We start from the raw sequence: 19,796 nt of genomic DNA on the forward strand, positions 1-19,796 counted from the left end.
TAAAATAATCCCAGGCCTCCTCTACCTTTAAACCCATAAATTCTTCAGTCCAATCCACTTCCCTAACTAATTTCCTTAATTTTTGAAAGTCAGCCCTTTTGAAATCAAAAACCCTAGTTGCAGATTTATTTTTGTTAATCCTTCCATTCAGTTTGAACTGAATTAGCTCATGATCACTTGAGCCAAGATTATCCCCTACAACCATTTCCTCTATGAGATCCTCATTACTTGCCAAGACCAAATCTAAAATGGCATCCCCTCTAGTCGGTTCAGCAACTACTTGTTGAAGGAATCCATCAGCTATCACATCTAGGAAAATCTGAGCCCTATTATTATTACTAGCACTCATCCTCCAGTCTATATCTGGGAAGTTAAAGTCTCCCATGATCACACAGTTTCCATTAGTATTTACTTTATTAAAAACATTAAAAAGGGCTCTATCCATATCCAAATTAGATCCCGGCGGTCTATAGCACACCCCAAGCACTATCCCAGGGGAGGCTCTAATAGTTTTCTTCCCCAATTTAATTATTGCCCAGACAGACTCAGTCATATCCATTTCATCGCTTCTTATTTCTTTACATCTATCTCATCATTGATATACAGTGCTACTCCACCTTTTAAAAAACCTTTTAGAGAGCAAGGGTAGTTCAGTCCCCAGGGTCCATCTGTTCCTGAGACTGCTAACAAGTAATTTAGTACAGTGCGGTGATAATCTGTGATGTGGACATTTCCCCATGCTCAAAGGTTACTTAGCCATTGAATCACCCATATGTAATTTATTACTGACTAGGCTCCAGGCCAGATTTGGACTGCTGATCAAGAGGTTCCACATCTCCGTATCAGCTGAGCCATTGAAGAACTTCAATTTTTTCTGGAAAGGCAAATACACTTTGATATTTGTGGATCAAAATGGACTTAACATTGTAAATTGATTACACCAACTATAATTTAAAAGGTTATATTTTATTTAAACACACAGAGACGCTGCATGTTACCTATATCTGAAGAAATACATTTGTTCTCTAGACATTTAGAAAAATTAGCACATCCTTCTCAATGCGAGAAGATTAAAACTGGTCAAGCTAGGTCCCACTGGAAGTTATGTGCACAGCTAGATTTGACCAGTAGGGTTAAGGTTCTTTTTGCTGCAGCTGCTCTTGTTCCCTGGCTTTTAGCTCTTGATTATACCTATAGACAGAAGATAAGTGAAGTCAGCATACAGAAAACCAAACATACGAGTTTGCAAACACATTCCTAATAGCTACACTAGAACCTTTTCATACTATTCTTTGGGAGACATTTGAGAAGTAGCAGGAAGTTTTTAATAGGGTAAAATGCACAGAAGCCTTATCTGTGGGCAGAAACACTCCTGATTTGATTTACATGTGGAAGTTTAATTCAAACTTTTGATTACACTTCAAGTGAAGGCTCCCAAGCAGCTGAGCAAGACAATTACTGCAAGATTCCTAAGTGAAATGGCTGACCACTTCTGGACTCATTCTAGCTTGTTATTCCAAGTAGCCACTTAGAGTTGTGGTTTGCCCTCCCAATGAAATAGAGCTGGAGTGCTCTTCCCAGGGGCCATTGCTGCCCAGGCTAAATGAAGGAACTGATGGGAAGGTTCAAGGGATACTAGTGGGAAGTCCAGAGAAATGCATGGCTGGTGGAAGGAGGATTGGGGGAGTTGAGGTTCAGGCCCATGGCAATATGGTTGCCTAAAGGGCAAGTGCACCCTAGGTAGCTTGAAGAGCCTGTCTTATGCTTGGTAGCTAAGACCCAGGAATGGGAATTCTGCACAGATATCTCTAGAGAAATTCTATTTGCTTCTTAAATATTAGGTAATAGGTTTATGATTAAAGTTACAGCATCCCTTTAAAGTTTTGTTCATCTATAATTGTTCTAGTTATGCCAGATATTTACAACCTTAACTCCATTTGCTTGGCATAAAAACACTCAACATTTTTCCCTGGGGTGTGCCCAGTTAATAGTTCTGCAAGATTTTTTTTATACAATTGTTTAAGCTTGACTCCCTTTACCTAGGTCTGTTTGTTATTTAGTGAGTGCTAACAAATACTAGAAATTCAGAAGCCACCCAAATAAAGAGTATTTATAGTGAAGAGCCTCCCAGTAGTATGTACATACTTCCATATACGAAAGAGCTGGGAACCACCGGCACAGCCAACAAAGAAATTCACGGTGAATAGACCCCAGTTTTTAGGAATAATAACTAGAGAATATCTTGACCAAATAAGGCCTGTTGGATACAAAGCAAAGATTACCATTAAATACTCAAATATGCATTTAATTACATTAAAAATCACTTGAGAAATGTTGATCAGACACTAAAAGGTATTTAAACTGTTCTAGCACATGGACCATGTCCTAATAGAAACATATGGACACATCACATCATTAGTGCCATGATAACCCCGTACCCTCCTCAGCAAGTGGGACCTTAATTCTGCAGCAAGATTCCAGACTGGAGGCACTCTGGGGTAGCAGGCTAGAAAATGTGCAGCAGCTTCAATTAAAAAAAAAATTGGAAGTCACAGGTGGCAGTCAGTGCAGGTATCCCAGCATTATTTGTTTTGATGCTGCATTGTTTTACATAGTCCCTACTTTTCAGTTTTAAAGTATCAGACTTTTTGACAATGTGTGACTATCAGAAGTTGTGAAGAGGAAGGAAGCGTGTGTCTGTGTGGGGAGACTCTAGTAGTAAGTGGAGCTTTTGGCCCATCAGAAGGCATGGGCAACAGTTTGGGATGTGGTTTTAACAGAGAGCTGATATGCTGGAGTGATCAGCAGTGGAATAATTAATCATGCTGAAACTAAGTGTCACCCCGTTAGGATGAATGCAGATTATGGAAGTCAATACACTGACTTACACACTTATTTTACACAGAGAAACGTGAAAGTATGAGAGTTAGGGCTTGTCTACAAAAAAGGTTTTTCCAGTTATACTGGTGTAATGTATTAGTGCTTCCACAGCACTATGACCTAACCCCCAAAGGCCACTCAAACTTGAGTAAGTGTCCACGTGGAGAGCTATACTGGTACAACTCTAGCACTTTACACAAATAAAAGGTAGTGGGTGAATTTAACTTCCCATGTAGTTAAGCCCTTCCACTGTTTAGAAAGTGAGAATTTAGATTCTGAAACAACGCCCTGGCAATGGGTGGATTTTGTGGTGAATTTCATGGCCACAGAGTACCTACAGCCCTCTCTGTAATAAAAGTAGATTATCAGAAAATATCTAGGCCTATCATAGAAAGAGGGATCTTCTGATAAAAGGCTGAAGTTAAATTTTTTAGCACATAATAGAATCTGTGAAACAGATTAATGTATAATTGAGCATTAATCTTGTGGTGAAGATTCTTTATGAAGAAGAAAAGATTACAAACTGGTGAGGATTCTGGTCAGAGGTGTAGAAACAGAATGCATTCACCTGTTGCCATTAACACTGCAGACTGTGCTGTACTGAGTTTTTCTGCTGGTCTGGTCATATCAGCCATTCCAGCACATACCAAACCCTGTAAAGAAAAGACACGGCCAACTTTAGTCGGCAAAGTAATTATTTCACTTATTTGTCACCAACACCACTCTAAGTGCAGAAGTATCCAGAGAGCCCATTGCAGTTTGTGATGCACAAGCATGTACAAAACTTACAGTCTGGGGCATAAGCCAGCTAATAACTGACAAGGAATAGGATAATATTTCTCTCCTCTGAGCAGGGTATTCCATAGTTGTCCACTGTGTGATTTCTTGTGTCCAGTGCTGGACTCTGAGGATACTGAACAAGACGGACGCTTGGTCTGATTTGGCATTGCAAGTCCTGTGTTCCCAGTTCAGAAAATGAAGTTGCAATCTTTATTATAGCATTGCAATAGTACAGTAGGCAGTGTTTTTGCCCTCCTCTCACAAAGTGTAAATATTTAATGTAGAGCATATGGCAGAGTTCTTAGTGTCCCAGAAATGCTAGGCCTATAGTTTGCTTCCGGTCCTATACAACAATTTACTTACACTGGCAGTTACTGCACCAGTTCACTGATGCTAAGTACAGTAACTCCTCACTTAAAGTCATCCCGGTTAACGTTGTTTCGTTGCTGATCAATTAGGGAACATGCTCATTTAAAGCCCTGCAATGCTCCCTTATAACGTGGTTTGGCAGCCACCTGCTTTGTCCACCGCTTGCAGGAAGAACAGCCCGTTGCAGCTAGTGGTGGGGGCTTGGAACCAGGGTGGACCAGCAGCCCCCCCACAATCAGCTCCCTGAGTCAGGTCCCCCAAAATCATGAGATTTGTTTAAAATTAATAGGTTAGGGTTTTTATTCACCTTCTGGTTTTTGAGCCTTTAGAGTTCATGTTTAAGCTTCTCTCTGGAACTATGAGGGCTAGAAACTTTAAATTATAAGATGAAAGCTGAGCTTCCTAAAGAGTCACATAACCCCCCAGTTCCCGGAGTTTAAGACACACACCAACTATCACAAGACTCAACGATATGTTAATCAACACACTATTTCAGCCTAGTAGTGGCATCCATTTTTCAAATACATAAGATAGAAATTGGTTTCCATGGGTCATACATAGGAATTTGTCTAAATAGACACCTAGTTTTTGAAGATGTACTTTTAAAAAGTGGACTGTCACTTGCATGTGTGGCACCAGATGCCTTAAGCTTTATGAAAAAGTAAATGGAATGCTGGAAAAATAATTATTTCAAGAATAGCTAGAACTCATATTTTCAAGAAAAGTGAGAAATAAACATTGATGGGCCACCGATTATTAAAACTATCTAAAAGGAAGATTAACATACTGGCTAACATCTTACTATTTTACCATGTGGTATCACTGCCCTCTGCTGGACAGTATCAGTCTTGTTTAGTATCCAACTGTAGCTTCTAGTCACTTAAGTTTCAGAGTAGCAGCCATGTTAGTTTGTATCCGCAAAAAGAAAAGGAGGACTTGTGGCACCTTAGAGACTAACCAATTTATTTGAGCATGAGCTTTCGTGAGCTACAGCTCACTTCATCGAATGCATTCAGTGGAAAATACAGTGGGGAGATTTATATACACAGAGAACATGAAACACTTAAGGATGACAAAACCTTAGTATTACTGTCAGTAAGGACTCCTTTGGCTTGAGTGACAGAGGCTTGTGTGTTTTTGAAACTAGAGGCCTTGTGTTGTATTCTCAGTGCATCATGTGGTTTATGTTGCCTTATACATTAGGAGAGCCATGCAGGACTTATCTAGGAAAAGATACAGTTTCAACACATCTACTTAATATAGATTAATACAGCAAGCCCCTCACATACAGGGAAAAAGCCATTTTATGGCAGTTATGTTATCTGAAGGCTACATATAATTCCAATTTCAGCTTGAGGGCAATGTTGTGGAGGCACAGGAACCCTGGTATGGCATTACAGTGCATAGGCCTACTGGTAATGCTGCATCAGCTAAACGGCTGCTATGCATAAAACAGAGAAAGATCTACTGGAGAAACAAAAACCCAAAGCTAAAGCAAAGGATGAGGAGAGGAAGAGTAATCTGACTGTTGGACATAAACAGCCTGAAAGCTAGTAAATATTTTCAAAAGATACCTTTCTACAAATACTAGTTAGCTCATTTTTTACATAAAACCAATGCCAACAATAGACTAAAAGGCTGACAGGGATGAGGACCAAGAGTGAACAGCCCTGAATGTAAACCTGACATGTAGACTCAAGCCACTAAATTTCATAACAGAGGACTGTTATAGGGAAGTTGAACTGCACTAAAATCAAGGAGTTCCCATTTACCAGAATGGTAATTTATTTTCACTTGTTACCTAGGCAGTGTTTTTTAAAAAAGAGATTATGTGCTAGAATATGTTTAAACAAAGATATTGCAGAAATATAAGTACATCCTGCTATGAATAAACGGAGTCTCAGAAACTCAGCTTTGTCCTAGATTCACTACAATTGTAGTGCTGCGGCACCAGTTGTAGCATGTCTGTTCAAAGTGACCTTGCAGTCCTCCCCATTTTAGGCCGTCATCTCAAGAAGTCAGTTTTAGCAACTGACTTCCAAGAAAAAAAACACAGCTGGATTGTTATGCTACTCCATTGGGGGTGGACTGCTTTACAAGGAGTTTTGCATTGGGCCTGGCAATAGTTATTTCACAGCAGAGGGCTCTTCAGTGAAAGTGTGTTTCTCACTGACCTCCAAGAATCAAATTGTTGTCACGTGTGCTCTCTACCATTAGAGTGAAGGTATAGTCATTCGGACTCATTCCACATTTTAAAAACAATTAGGAGCTTAATAGCAAATCCTTTGATGGCGTGGCCAAGACCATTCATACCAAGAACTAGTCACTTTCCTCCTGGGTGGCTGAAAATCATTCCCTGACCCACAGAAACATTAACAATATCAGCAAACTGACTTCTTATACTTACCCATTTCATAACAGGTGCCCAGAAAAACACTGTTTTGGGACCTGGAGGGAAAAAAAAACCCGCAACAATTTGAGTTAAGGCATAATAAACCACACACTCAGATATAGCTGTAATCGTACCAAAATGTATGTTTTAACGCATTTGTACGAATCCCACAGTTGAGGGAACAGTATTGTCTCATGCACACCACAGTACATACAGGGAGAGCTTTTCTACTCTGCTTTGCTAATGCCTTTCTAGTCTGACCCACAACCCCTCTTCAACATTACGGTCTTAGCAGTAGTATCCAAGGCCGTTTTGTTTTCTAGGTTATTAGACTGGCAAGTGAGCCAATAGCTGCAGTGTGAATAATGCAACTGTGGTGAACAAAAAAAAAAAAAAAAAAAAAAAAAAGGTGAGGTCCCAGCTAGTGGCAATACAAAAAGCTGTATCACTTGTAGATCCGCTCTTATGGCAATTCATGACAGTTTTAGTCCCACGTAACAATGTTTTTTTCCTCCATGAATTCCAAAGTACTTTAGTCTGATTTCCTGGGTGTGTTCTCATCAGTAGTGTCTCTCCCAACAGCTGTAGTATAGCCATCTCTTGTGTGACAACAGATCTGCTCCACCACCATATACGATTAAAAAGTGGAATTCAGAAGGCAAAAGTAATTATCCATACTGGAATTTTCCCAGCAGGGCTACTGTCCTCACCCGCATGCAAAAAACGCTTGAGTGACGATGAACAGTCAGGATCTTAGGTCTGACTGATCCAGAACATGGTGGATACAATTTTCAGGAGCGTTTAATTTATGTAGAAGCTTAAGTTCTGATTGACTTTGAGTGCAACATTCTGAGAGCAGATGTAGGACAAGAAATGCCTATGTATTTTTGTCTCCCAAATACACATCATACCTAAGGGTCAAAACTTTCAAGTTCAAGTCGCAGAAGTTAGGCATCCAAGTCAGCAGCTTGCTTTCCAAGTCTGCTGACTTTCCATTGACTATGGACCCAAGGGAAAAAATCAAGGTGCCTTATTTTTAGCTCCCCACAATTAAAAATTGTCCTAAATGTTTTAACTGTCACTGCTGGCAGCAACTATTCCCTGTCGAAGTAAGAGTACAGGAGCATATCACCACTCTAACTTAAGGTTATAAAATCAATTGCCACACATCTTTGAAGCAATTCAAGCCCTATAAAATATTTAGCAACAATAATGGTTTAAAATACAACAACTGCTTTTACATTCTTGTACTGTGCTCCCAGACCCATACTGCTTGTAGAACAGAGATCGCTTGCTGATAATTTCCTTTCTTCCAGCAGCACCTCCCCCAATTCTGGACATTTGGGCGGCTCCCCTCAACTCTGCAGCTCAAGGAGGTGGATCAGCATTTTGGTGCTATGTGCTCTGGCCATGTCCCCTCTGCTCCCACTTACTGCCCCAATGATTTATTGTAAAGCTGTAAAACTTGAACGTGCATAACATTTTTCAGAATTAACAAAATAACTACATACATTAGACCAAGAAAGACGATTGAATATCTGACCTTTAGGCTCATGAGCCATCTATGGAAGATAGAATTGTGGGAGATGCTGCCAGCAAAAAGAAAACTAATGGTAAGAAGTTTTACATTATGCAGTCCAGCATCTCCCACAATTCTGGACATCTGGGATGTAGTGAGCAGTGAACAGTGGTAGGGAGGGTTATGGAAAAAAATTTGGTAGGAAAGAAGGGAACACCCACCCTTCTGTTTGAAAGCTCACTCAAAAGGCTACATTATTTCTGGGCTACCACCTGCAGCACCTTCTTTCCAAAGGAGACCTTTGCAGAAGACAAAGTCCACCTCATAGCAATTCAAGAAGGTATTACCTTATGACCTTTGCAAATTTCCGAAGCGGATGCACTTTCTCATTCTGCCCTTGAAGTTGCTAGGGATCTTGTGGGGTGCACCTTAATCCCTTCTAGGATAGGAATTTAAAATGCTTTATAGGCTTCCACCCAGCAACGGAGGACTTGGAACTTCTGAGTCTCTGGCATTTTGGGTGGAAGGAGGACACAAATAAAGCCCAATCTTTCTGTGGATTCTGTAAGCTAGAGACAGATTTTCAACACACTGACATCTAAGGTGTGCTACATCTTTTCAGCTGGATACTGAGGTTTTGGATAGAAGAAAGGAAGCATAAAACTCTTGGGAAGTATGGAAGGAGGAATTCACCTTAGGAAGAATGGATTTTCTGGAGGCCTGAGTACTACCTTAGCCTCATGGAGCATGCTTTAAGGCACCTGAAGAGATAATAGCTGCCACATCTGTCAGACAAGTTTCAAAACTGGCAGAGTTAAGAAACAAAATCTTAATGGATAAGTAAAACGCCGACACTGATGTCAAAGGGATGGGCTGGTCAAGGCCCTCAATACCAGTAGTAGGTCCCATTTTGGAAAGAATGGGCTGACCGCTGGGCTGGCTAACTGGACTGCGTGAAGGAATCTGGCTACCTGGGGGCTATCTGCCAGGAAGCACAAGGATCCTGTGAATAGCACGCTACTAAAAACAGATCTGGCATGTAATGATTCTGGACTATCTATGCCTTCTTGGAGAAAATCCAAAATGGTTGGGATTCCTGGATTTGTCTTGTGCTTGACACCTGTAGTTGAATCTGGACCAGACAGAGGAGTAAGCATGTACTCATGACCCCCTGAGTAGTCACAACCCCCAGTTTGAGAACCCCAGGACTAGGCTCTTTGGCCAACTGTGTGATAAGACATTGGTCTCCATGGCTCCAGAGTCTGTCTCCCTGGTGAAGTATTTCAGTATCTTTGCATTCATATGATTCGTAAACAGGTCCACTGAAAGGAGGCTGAACGTTTGAGTGAGGAAATCAAAAACCTCCTGATTCAGGCACCACTAGGAGCTGTTGACCCTGCTGAGCCAGTCCACCTTTCAGTTCAGATCCCCTTTTGAGAGATCACTCTGAAGTTAAGAGAAATTGCTCCCTGCGCCTCATTATTTCCATTGCTTCCACATGTAGCACCTGACTTTGTTTTGCCTTGGTTGCTTAAATATACATCCGTAGTTATGTTGTCTGACTGAACTTGGGACTCTTTTCTCCTCTAGTGCAGACTGGAAATCAGAGTCAGCTTGCCCACATTCAGCTCTAGAAGGTTTATGCTGTGAGCTGTTTGGGTTCAAGTGTACTTCCCAGTCTTCCAGGTTGCCACCAAGTGTGAGAACTAGAGTAGTGGTTCTCAACCAGGGCTATGTGTACCCCTGGGGTATGCAAAGGTCTTCCAGGAGGTGTAACAACTCATCTAGATATTTGCCTAGTTTTACAATAGGCTACATAAAATGCCCCAGTGAAATCAGTACAAACTAAAAGTTCATACAGACAGTGACTTGTTTATACTGATCTATATACTGTACACTGAAATGCAAGTAAAATTTTTATATTCAAATTGATTTATTTTATAATTACATGGTAAAAGTGAGAAAATAGACAATTTTTCACTAATAGTTGTTGTGACACTTATGTCTGATTTTGTAAGCAAGTAATTTTTAAGTGAGGTGAAACTTGGGGGACTCCTGGAAGAGATACAGTAGTCTGGAAAGGTTGAGAGCAACTCAACTAGAGGATCTGGAAGCAAGATGGGCATACCTTTGTGGACAGTATTGTGGGCTGATCACCACTGTAGGGAGTTGATCACCTGTGTTGGAACCCATATTTGATCTTTCATGCATTCCAGGGAGTTGTCCCACCCCTTTAGGATAAAGGCTTGAAGGCATCTGATATGTGGCCATGGAGCAATCCCTATCCATGACATCGGAGGCCCAGCAGTTTAAGACATAGTGCTTTAAAAATTGCATTTTTAGTGCTATTAGTGCATTAGTGCTATCGGAGGCTTTCTGCAGCAAGATGACAGAATTCTGGACTTTCTGGAGCCTCTCTTATGAGGAGGAGGAGGAGTAGAGCTTTGCTACTGAGGTATCTATTTCTGTGCCCAGATGACTTAGTCTGGTGGATGGAATCAAGACACTTTTTTGGACACTGATGAAGCCATGCACTTGCAGGAGATTCAACATCTGAAACATGGCTTTGTGCTCCACTGACTGCAATGGAGCACTATTCAACATGTCATTCAGGAAGGTTCAGGTAGATTCCCTGCAAGCTAAGTCTAGCTATGATCACTACTATCATCTAAATGGGAATGTTTGGTACTGATGTTTTGTGCTGCAGTCAAACCTCAGAAGTCTGCAGGGGCATGATCTGATGAGGATCTGGAGGTATGCATCTGTTAGATGTGCTTAAGTTTGGAAGCATATGCCATATCTGAAACCCTGCTGGGTCTCATTTTCCTTGGAGAGGGGAAGGGACTTGTCAGAACGCCCGAGCAAATTGCGAGGGAGGGAGGAAGGCTGATTAGAAGCTCTGCTTCTTTCTCCAGAGCACTCAAGCCCCCTTCTAAGACCAGGGAGGACCTGTGGCTCCACAAACCTCTCTTTGTTCTCCAGGCATCCCTTGGGACTTACCCCTCCAAGTGGACTGGCTGGGGTCCTCCTCACTTTTGGAGCTTCACCTTGATCTCTAAGGGGGTTCTGCTCCATTTGTCTCATGCTGGAGTTGTGGCTACTTTGCTGAGAAGGGGACCCCATCTGCCTGTCCAACTTATAACCCCAGGACCTAATGGAGTTAGGGTTGGTTCGTCAGGCACAGTCTGGGCACAAGTTGCCATCTGCTGAACCTTGGAAGGTTGCTTCACACAGATACTACTTGACTTTGACATGGTGCTTTCTTGGCTGCTCTGCCATGCCTGTATAGGGGCAGAGGAGCTGGCAGGGAGGCACTGCAGTGGAGATGGAGGGTAGGCTAAACTATTAGAGCATTAACCAATCCAGGGAGGTATAAGATGAAACAAAAACTGCTCCCTATTGCCCAAACTGAATAGGAGAGGAAGAAAACAAAACAAAACCACCACCTCCACCCCGCCAACCACACAGAATAGGGGCTGGAGCAATTGACCACCAACTGCCTTGTGCCAGGGAGCCACAGAATCTGGTGCATGAGGACGCGTAACCAGATATATGGTGTCAAAACATTGATCTGCCTCTGTAAGCTGCAGAGTGGAGGGGAACAGCCCAGATGTCCAGAACTGTGGGAGACACCGGGGTGCAAAAAAGACCTGTATTTTTCTGATCTGGTTTGGAAGTGAAAACAATTCTACCTGGCTGGGCATATTTATGGTGCAGATGGAGCTATATAACATTCAATATTTTTTAAATAGCAGTTATCTTCTCATGGAAAGATCTTGGTTAGTGTACCAGCATCACTTTCAGCAAAACTAACTGCTTCTGAGTCAGTCTAAATCCTTTGAGGTCCCACAAAACTGGCATTAAATACTCAGACTGTTCATTTGTTGACAAGTGAAATTAAAACCATGTACAATGATCTCAGTTTTTGGGACAGGTTAACAAGATTGTACCCTTATATTAAAAGTAGAAAGTTCTCAGGACTCTTAAGCAAACATGTAGAATGTAATGCAAACTAAGTGAAACACATGGAGTGGTTCTGAAGCACCAAGTTAAACCAGGACCATACTGCAGTTTTGTTAACAGATTAAAGCCCACAGCCCATTAGTTTGTTCTGTCTGAATTCACCCTTGTGTTTTTGGACAAGAAGTTCTTCAGGACAAGGATGTGTTACATTTTATGCATTGTATAGTACTGGGTACATTTAGGATACCAAGACTGATCTCTTGCAGCATAATAAAATATTAGTGAACTTATCTAAGACTTCTCACAGCTGCAACTTACACAGTGCCATCAAACACTCCTTTTATTTATCAATTTCCTAGAATACAGCAGAGTTCTCAATGGACTTGCAGAATTAGAGACTAGCTGTATGCTGAAAAAGGAGCAAGGGAAAGATTCCAGAAAGCTTAGATGGAGATCTTGAATTCAGACAGATTTAGCATGTAATATTTGATAAAAATGCTGTCACAATGTCACATTGTTCCATGCAGTAAGCAGGTACTTCTCAATCTAAGAGAATCTGGTTGTGTTGACTTACATCAGTGGTGCTGCAGTTTTTTATTTTCACAGTCGCCATGTTACATTATGAGTGTAATTATGGTTAATGCACGTTAGTACCATTCATTTTAAACAATAGGCAAGACTCCTCTAGGGGATGCCAGGTTCATTATCCCCTCTCCTAGAAGGCTCTTGCTGTTCTCACTCATTTATAAAAAAGAAACAACAATTACGTGACCTGACCTAGCATTTGGGTCAGCAAGGGAACATCAGCTGCAAATGTCCCTAGGTACCAGTTAGGATGAACACTGCATATCCTCATACTCTAATAAAAATGCCTGTTTAAGAAATGTACTAGCAGGCAAGCACAGATGCGAGTCAGTAGGGTATAATACAACAGGGGCAGGGGTGTCAGTGGGTATCGATGGCTTAAACAGTAGTTCTTGGAGTGTCATGCACCCATATTCACACCAAGAGTAAGTATTGTAAGTAAATGAATACTCAGCAGGATTTAAAGAACAATATTCTGTACTCCACTGCATTCAAGATTTGTGCCCTAAATTAGATTTTTAAGTCAGCCTACATTGTGGGAAAAATGCCTTATACAGAATAGCAGCAGTGTATTATGCTGGCACTAGTAAATCAAGCCTCATTAGGAGACAATTACTTGGTAAACATGAAAACTAAAATGGAGTTATTCTTATACTGTATAAAGGCTTTGCAACTCCTGAAGTTTGCTAGAACAGCCTAACAATGCAAGCTGTAACTTTGCCTTTGTAATACGCTACTAGATTCACAGATCTAGTTTTACAATAAGCACTGGTAGCTTGCACTTCTACATACATTTTAAATTTCTAAATTATAAAGTTTGTGACACTGACATTCTACTCAACAATCAAAGATTAAAAGCATTCATGACTATACTAAGTGTGAAGTACCAGCATATTATACTAAGTTCTCTTTATAAGGGAGAGCCTCCCGAATACAGTAAATAGACTGAAGGCAGATATAGCAGGTCATTATAAGGTACTAGTAGCTGCAAGTCCATGCTGTTGTACAGGTGCAATTCACAAAGTCACTCCCTTCCCCCCCCCCCCCCACCCTTAGGGCTCTTGTTTCCATGTAGTGTGATGTAGTGAGCAGTGATGCTGTTGTACATGTTCCCCAAAGTTTGGGCATGGTGCTGCCCCCTGGCTGGAGGCACAGTCATCTTTGTTATCCCAAATAGCTGTTGCTTCCACCTTCTCTGATTAACGGCCATATTCCAGCTGCCACAGAGCCTTCAGCCCCCCACATTCCATCTGGTTTTCACAGGGCCCAGTGATGATTGAACCTGGTGATATTCTAAATAAAGAGCTTTCAACCATGACTGTAGCTGTTTCCATCACATCATACTGAATCAGACATCACAAACTACAAAAGAGGTGGGCAAACTATGGCCCAAGAGCCACATCCGGCCCTCCAGGTGGTTTAAACCAGCCCTCGAGCTCCTGATGGGGAGCAGGGTCTAGGGCTTGGCCTTCTCCTGCACTCCAGCTGGGGAGTGGGGTCCAAGGTCGCTCCGCGTGCATATGCCAAGGCTCCTAGAAGCAGCAGCATGTCCGGCCTCCGGCTCCTAAGCTTAGGGGCAACCAGGGGGTTGCGCGCACACCCCTCCAAGCACCACCCCTGCAGTCACATTGGCTGGGAACTGCAGCTAATGGGAGCTGCAGGGGCAGTGCCTGCAGATGGCGCAGTACTGCCTGGCCACACCTTTGCATAGGAGCAGAGGGGGGGACATGGTGCTGCTTCTAGGAGCTGCTTCAGGTAAGCACCCCAGCCTGAACTCCTCATTTCTGGCCCCACCCCAGAGCCTGCACGCCCAGCCCTCGCCCTCACCCTCCCTCATGCCCCAGCCCTGATCCTCCGCCTGCCCTCTGAACCCCTTGGTCCCAGCCTGGAGCACCCTCTTACACCCCAAATCCCTCATCCCCAGCCTCACTCCAGAGCCCTCACCTCCAGCTGGAGCCCACCCCCCATGAACCCCAACCCCCTGCCCAAAGCCCACTCCTGCACCCTGAACTCCTCATTTCTGGCCCCACCCCACACCCCCAGCCAGCCCTCACCCGCTTCTGCACCCCAACCCCAATTTCGTGAGCAGTCATGGCCCACCATACAATTTTCATACCAAGATGTGGCCCTCTGGCCAAAACGTTTGCCCACCCCTGGACTACAGAGTGACAATTCTTGAATCTTATTCTATAGATTATATAGCATAGAAAGCTTCCTTACCTGGCCCCTTCTACAATGTCTGGGAAGTTTCTCTACTAAATCAGGTTTAAACATGTCTGCTAGGACTTCTCCCTCAGTGTGGAAACTCACCCATAGCCTTACTCCTGTTTAAGCTTTTCCCTCCCATCCACCTTCTAGACCTTTTACATTTGCAACACTAATGGCAGACAGGTCTAAAGTCTGACCTACTTCTTCCAGCTATGTCTTAGGATCTTCCCAGGGAGGGTGCCTGGATAGTTTCTTGCTCCAGAGGATGTGGCTATATTTATTTTGGAACCTGGAGTGGCACACAGGGTTGAGGAAATGCATTGCTTGTTTATTCACTGACTGCATGTCAAGTTCATAGTATTTAAAGCCTTAAGAAAGAGAAGACCAGTCTGAGGGCCGGGCCATGGATTTACGTTCACCAGTGAAAGCAACTGGTAGGCTCAAGTGCTAAACGTTCATAGCATAATCTTAATCAAGGGCCTCCCAAATTCAAATGCTTTCTTTCTCATATGTTTGCCTGAGCATTGGTGGCATCCTTCCATACAGTAAAGTCTAGTACCTATTTCTTCCAGATTACGGTGGGGTTTTTCACAAACATTATTTTCATGTTCATTTATGCTGGTGTGGGTGATGTTTTACTCCTACATTCAGGAAAATGCCCGTTCAAGTTATGTTTAGTATTTGTGATAGGGTCTGTAAGCTTCCAAGCATGTATGTATGCAAACATCTGATTATTTTCTATGTATTTTTCCCTAAAAATACTTCAGTGTCCCTGCAGCAAAGGCAATGGTCTATCAGTTACAAAGCCGATAAGCCAGTACACATGCACCTGAGGGAAAAAGTTGCATAGGAATCTGATTGGAATTTTAAACTAATACTTGAAAAAAAATATCTTGACAAAACCCTTAAGAAAATGCTCCTCAAATTATTAATGGAGTTTTAAAATGACAGTGAGCTGGTTCAGAAACTCAAGAGGAGGGAGAGAACTGCTGTTTGCAAGGTCTTCCTCACAAGAGAAGTAACTCAAGAATGTGACAAAAGCTCTGTTTTGATTAATTGATAGCCTCCACATGCATTTTGATCATAATAAAAATAAATTGACTAAAGACACTTTATGAAGCTCGGAATGTATTAAACATATCTATACTTACTGAACTGAACTCGTCCCTAGTGTAACTATTATTACATCAGGGATAAATTTGGGTCATAAAAATACAAGATCTTAGTTTGAATATATGCTTCCTGCTCCTAACAAGAAACACACAGTACACTGATGAAGTAATATATAATTCACACCAAGAGATGGGCTCTGCTTTCTTCATGAATCCCTTGTTGAAATCTGACTATCCATCCCTGATTAAGAAGCTTTAAACAGTGAACACATGACAGAACACAAGCCAAGTCACATCCCTCTGCTGCTAACACTAGTTTTCCATCAAGTGGCAGCCAATTGGAAGTGGAGGAATTGGCTTTGCACCTCACATTTGTCAGAAGCTTTCACTGTCCTCTAGCCATCTTAATTAGTTTGAAAAACATTACCCAAATGCAAGATTTTGTTTTTTTTAGTATTTCATCCAAAGTGTTCTCCAGGTCAAAGTAAACGGATTTCTCTTAGACAAACAATTTAGAATCTAGGTAAAAAGTCACTTATCAAACGAGGCCATCAAACTAGGCCTCACCAAGGACAGATGACTGTACATTAAGCGCTTTCCTTTTAGGACAAAAAAGTATGTTTCATGTTGGATGGCTTTTGTTCTAGTTAAATGTGCCCAATAGGCCTGGAGCTCTCTATTGAAGCTCTCTATCTATAGAGCAGGTACAGAAGGGGGGAGAAAAAAAAGGGAGGGGGGGGGGAGATAACCTGGATTTGTGCTGGAAATGGCCCACCTTGATTATCATACACATTGTAAGGAGAGTGATCACTTTAGATAAGCTATTACCAGGAGGAGAGTGGGGTGGGGGGAGAGAAAACCTTTTGTAGTGGTAAACACCCATTTTTTCATGGTTTGTGTGTATAACAAGATCTTCTGTACTTTCCACAGTATGCATCCAATGAAGTGAGCTGTAGCTCACGAAAGCTTATGCTCAAATAAATTGGTTAGTCTCTAAGGTGCCACAAGTACTCCTTTTCTTTATATGGTACTGTAGTCATTCAGTTGTGTTATCTACCTTGACAACAATTGTCTTTTTTTTTAAAACCAGCATGAAAGCATGCACTTCTATTTTCCTCAGTATCTTCTATTTGTTAACTATAGTCATTTTGAATGTCTGGCCAACTTCTTCCCTCAAACATAGCACTCCTAGGGACTCCTGCTCCCGGGTATATGCGTAGAATTTGTCACATAAAGAGTAGATAAGCATGTCTCTTCTTAAGGCCATCAAGACACATGATTGATCCACTTATCTTCTTGTATTCTCCTGTCTCAAGACCTTTCCCCTCATTTTCTCCCTACCCCCATAAAAGGGCACTAAACAGGACAATTGCTACCAATTAATTGTGGACACTTGCTGGCTCAAATCTAAACCTCTGGGGAAATGCAAGATAGTACAGAGATCCACACAATTCATGAAATAGCTCCAGTGGTATACATCACTCATGAACAGACAAGACATATTCACTTATTTGTTTTGCCAGCTAGAAAAAAAGCTTTACTTTGTACTGCATAAATGGTAAAATCTACAACAAAATAATTGAAATTTGTTGCCCCCTACTCTCCTCTAGCCATTAACACAACATTTGCTTGAGGGGAGGTGGAAAAAAAAAAGCAGGTGAAGGTAGTTTTTTATTTAAATAGAAATGTCATTGACTTTTTATTTTAGACCTACTTCAACTACAGAGCATTAGCTTCTGAACCTGCAACACAGGGGAAGCCAAAGGTTGAGCTGAAGTGGCTCATTTCAGATAAGAAAAAGAAGACAAGCGGCAGTTTGTTTTAAAAGGGATTATACTTCAAGATAGGAAATCCCTACTGTTTCTTTTCCCTTTTCTAGGTCAGATTGATCCAAAGACAATTATGGTTAACAAGTTCAAATCTGTGTCAGCATCATCTCTATTGTATTATTACACTATTTGTAAAATGGCAGTAACAACACACTTAATATGTTCACGTGTTGTAAATAGCTAGAAACCCCACTGCAGTTAATGAAGAGTCACAAGATTTTGGATTTTTTTTTTTTTAAAAAAAGAGGAGGATGTTCCCATAAGTAAAGCAAACTTGATGAGTGGTATTGTTGCTCTAACACAAATTAGTGTTTCCCCAATACTTCCCCCCCCATACTCCTCTCATATACTCTACAGAAGTGTAGACAAACTCTTAAAGAAAAAAAAAAATCTAGTGACTGTCAATTTGATGCTAAATACCACAGCAACAATCCTGTGGTGGCATATTTGTAAGTGACATCCTAATGTCTAATAGGTTCCCGGCCTCAAAAAAAGATTTTAAATCCACCTGGGTTCCTTCAAAAATTAATATTACTGATCATTGAGACTACAAAGTGCATTTCAAGATCAGAAAAGCAATAAGATACTATAGGATCCCTTAGTTATTGTATTGTATAGTGATCCATTACATCCATCCCTGTACTCTTAGCAAGTTCCCCAGTACCCAGGTCTGTATGTCCAAGTGCCTACTAGACTCTACAGGATCTTCTGCTTTTCTCCCTTTTCTGGTTACAGGAAGCTCTACTTGGAAGAGAGACACGTTTAAAGAAAGTCTTTCTGGTGAAGATCAGAGAGCTTTTCCAAAGAGATCGTGTAACGCTCCCGGAAGGCAGCTAGGCTCCGGATCGGTCTGAACACCCCCAACAGCTCATCCCACAGCTGAACCGTCCTTAACGGAAGGCCCTTTATCTTAAGCCCTTTAGGAGCTGCTTTGTCCTAGAGAAGAGCAAAGCCTCAAAAGTTTGCCCCATTTACTATTAAAAAAGGATAATTTAGAAACCCCACCTCTGTCTGCCCGCCCCGCACACCCGGCCCGGTAGGTGGGGAGACCCGGGGCCTCGACCTGCCACTGTTCCCGGCCCAGGGTCTCGCAGGGCTGCCAGTCCGTCAGGAAGGAAACAGGTGCCGGCCGGTACCACCCTGCCCTCCCACAGGCCAAGGAAACCGAGGTGCAGAGATGGAGTCACCAGCCCAAGGTCACAGCGAGGCCAGGCCGGGCTCCGGCTCCGCACCCTCACCGTGCCGCGCTGGGGGCGGGGGAGGAATGGGGGCTCCCAGCGCCTCAAACCCGGGACCGCCGCCTCGCAGCCGGCGCCGGGCACAGGCCGGGGCGCGTCCAGCCGGGAGCCCCGAGCGCTCGCCACCCCCTCGGGCAGGGTGACGGGGGCCCCGCCCTGCCCAGCCGAAAGGGGGGCGCAGCCGCAGCCCCCCCCCCGATCCGCCCCGGGGGGGCGCGGCCGGTACCTGCCGGGTGGTTGTACAGGGGTCGCAGCCGCGGCGGCAGCTTGAGCTCGATGCGGTCAAGCAGCCGGTGGTAGGAAGCGCGGAGCCCCGCGACCGCGGCCATGTCGGCGGGGAGAGGAGAGGAGAGGAGAGAAGCCCCCGGGCTGGTCTGGGGTCCCAGGAACAGCGGCTGCTCCGACGTCCCTCCGCGACCCGCCGCCCTTCGGCTTCCCTCTGACCCCGCCCGCGAGCCGCGCTTCGCCAGAGGAGGCCCCAGCTCTACTTCATGCTGATTGGTCCGCTGGGAGGCGAGGGGGCGGGGTCGAGCAGCTCGCTGAGCACTATTCGCTAACAGGGCCTCCTTCTCCCTTGGCGCCCCTCCCTGCGTGGAGAGAGCTGACGCTATGGCAGGAGGGGGGGGGTGTTTCCGGCCATCTTTGATAAGGGCAGGGGCATCCTTTTCCATTCCGGCTACCGTGCTACCCAAACTAAACATGGCTGCCTTCACGCTTCGGTGCCCCGACCAAGATGGCAGTCGCTGATGAAAGACGTTGGAAGAGCCCGCGGCTTTGTGTGCCCAAATACAAGACGGCCGCTTGTCTGACTTCACCGCCCGCATCCACCCAGCCCAATGGTCACGTTCTCGCGATAGGGGTAAGTCTCGAGCGCTGTGAACGGGGCAGGGGCAGGGGCGGAGTCAGGGGCGGGGTGCGATG

The 19,796-nt window shown here is 43.4% G+C and overlaps 2 protein-coding genes across 5 annotated transcripts in view; one reads left to right on the forward strand and one right to left on the reverse strand.

Moving 5' to 3' along the window:
* Positions 1 to 19,796, forward strand: part of LOC140895389 (DDB1- and CUL4-associated factor 6) — a 247,164-nt gene that overhangs the window by 69,441 nt on the left and 157,927 nt on the right. The window contains exon 1 of one of the 4 annotated variants that reach the window (XM_073304998.2): positions 19,639 to 19,734. The exons of the other annotated variants lie outside the window; for them this stretch is intronic. The gene's annotated coding sequence lies outside the window, so the exon portion shown is untranslated. Of the gene's footprint in view, positions 1 to 19,638; positions 19,735 to 19,796 lie in introns of those variants that run through there. 4 annotated transcript variants of the gene reach the window in all.
* Positions 948 to 19,714, reverse strand: MPC2 (mitochondrial pyruvate carrier 2). The gene is made up of 5 exons (XM_073305020.2): positions 19,102 to 19,714; positions 6,437 to 6,477; positions 3,449 to 3,533; positions 2,146 to 2,257; positions 948 to 1,191 (listed from the first exon to the last, which is right to left on the reverse strand). The coding sequence occupies exons 1-5, from the start codon at positions 19,697 to 19,699 to the stop codon at positions 1,134 to 1,136; spliced, it is 894 nt and encodes a 297-aa protein (XP_073161121.2). The 5' UTR covers positions 19,700 to 19,714; the 3' UTR covers positions 948 to 1,133.

The sequence above is a fragment of the Lepidochelys kempii genome, chromosome 1, assembly GCF_965140285.1.
Source record: "Lepidochelys kempii isolate rLepKem1 chromosome 1, rLepKem1.hap1, whole genome shotgun sequence".
NCBI lineage: Eukaryota > Metazoa > Chordata > Testudines > Cheloniidae > Lepidochelys > Lepidochelys kempii.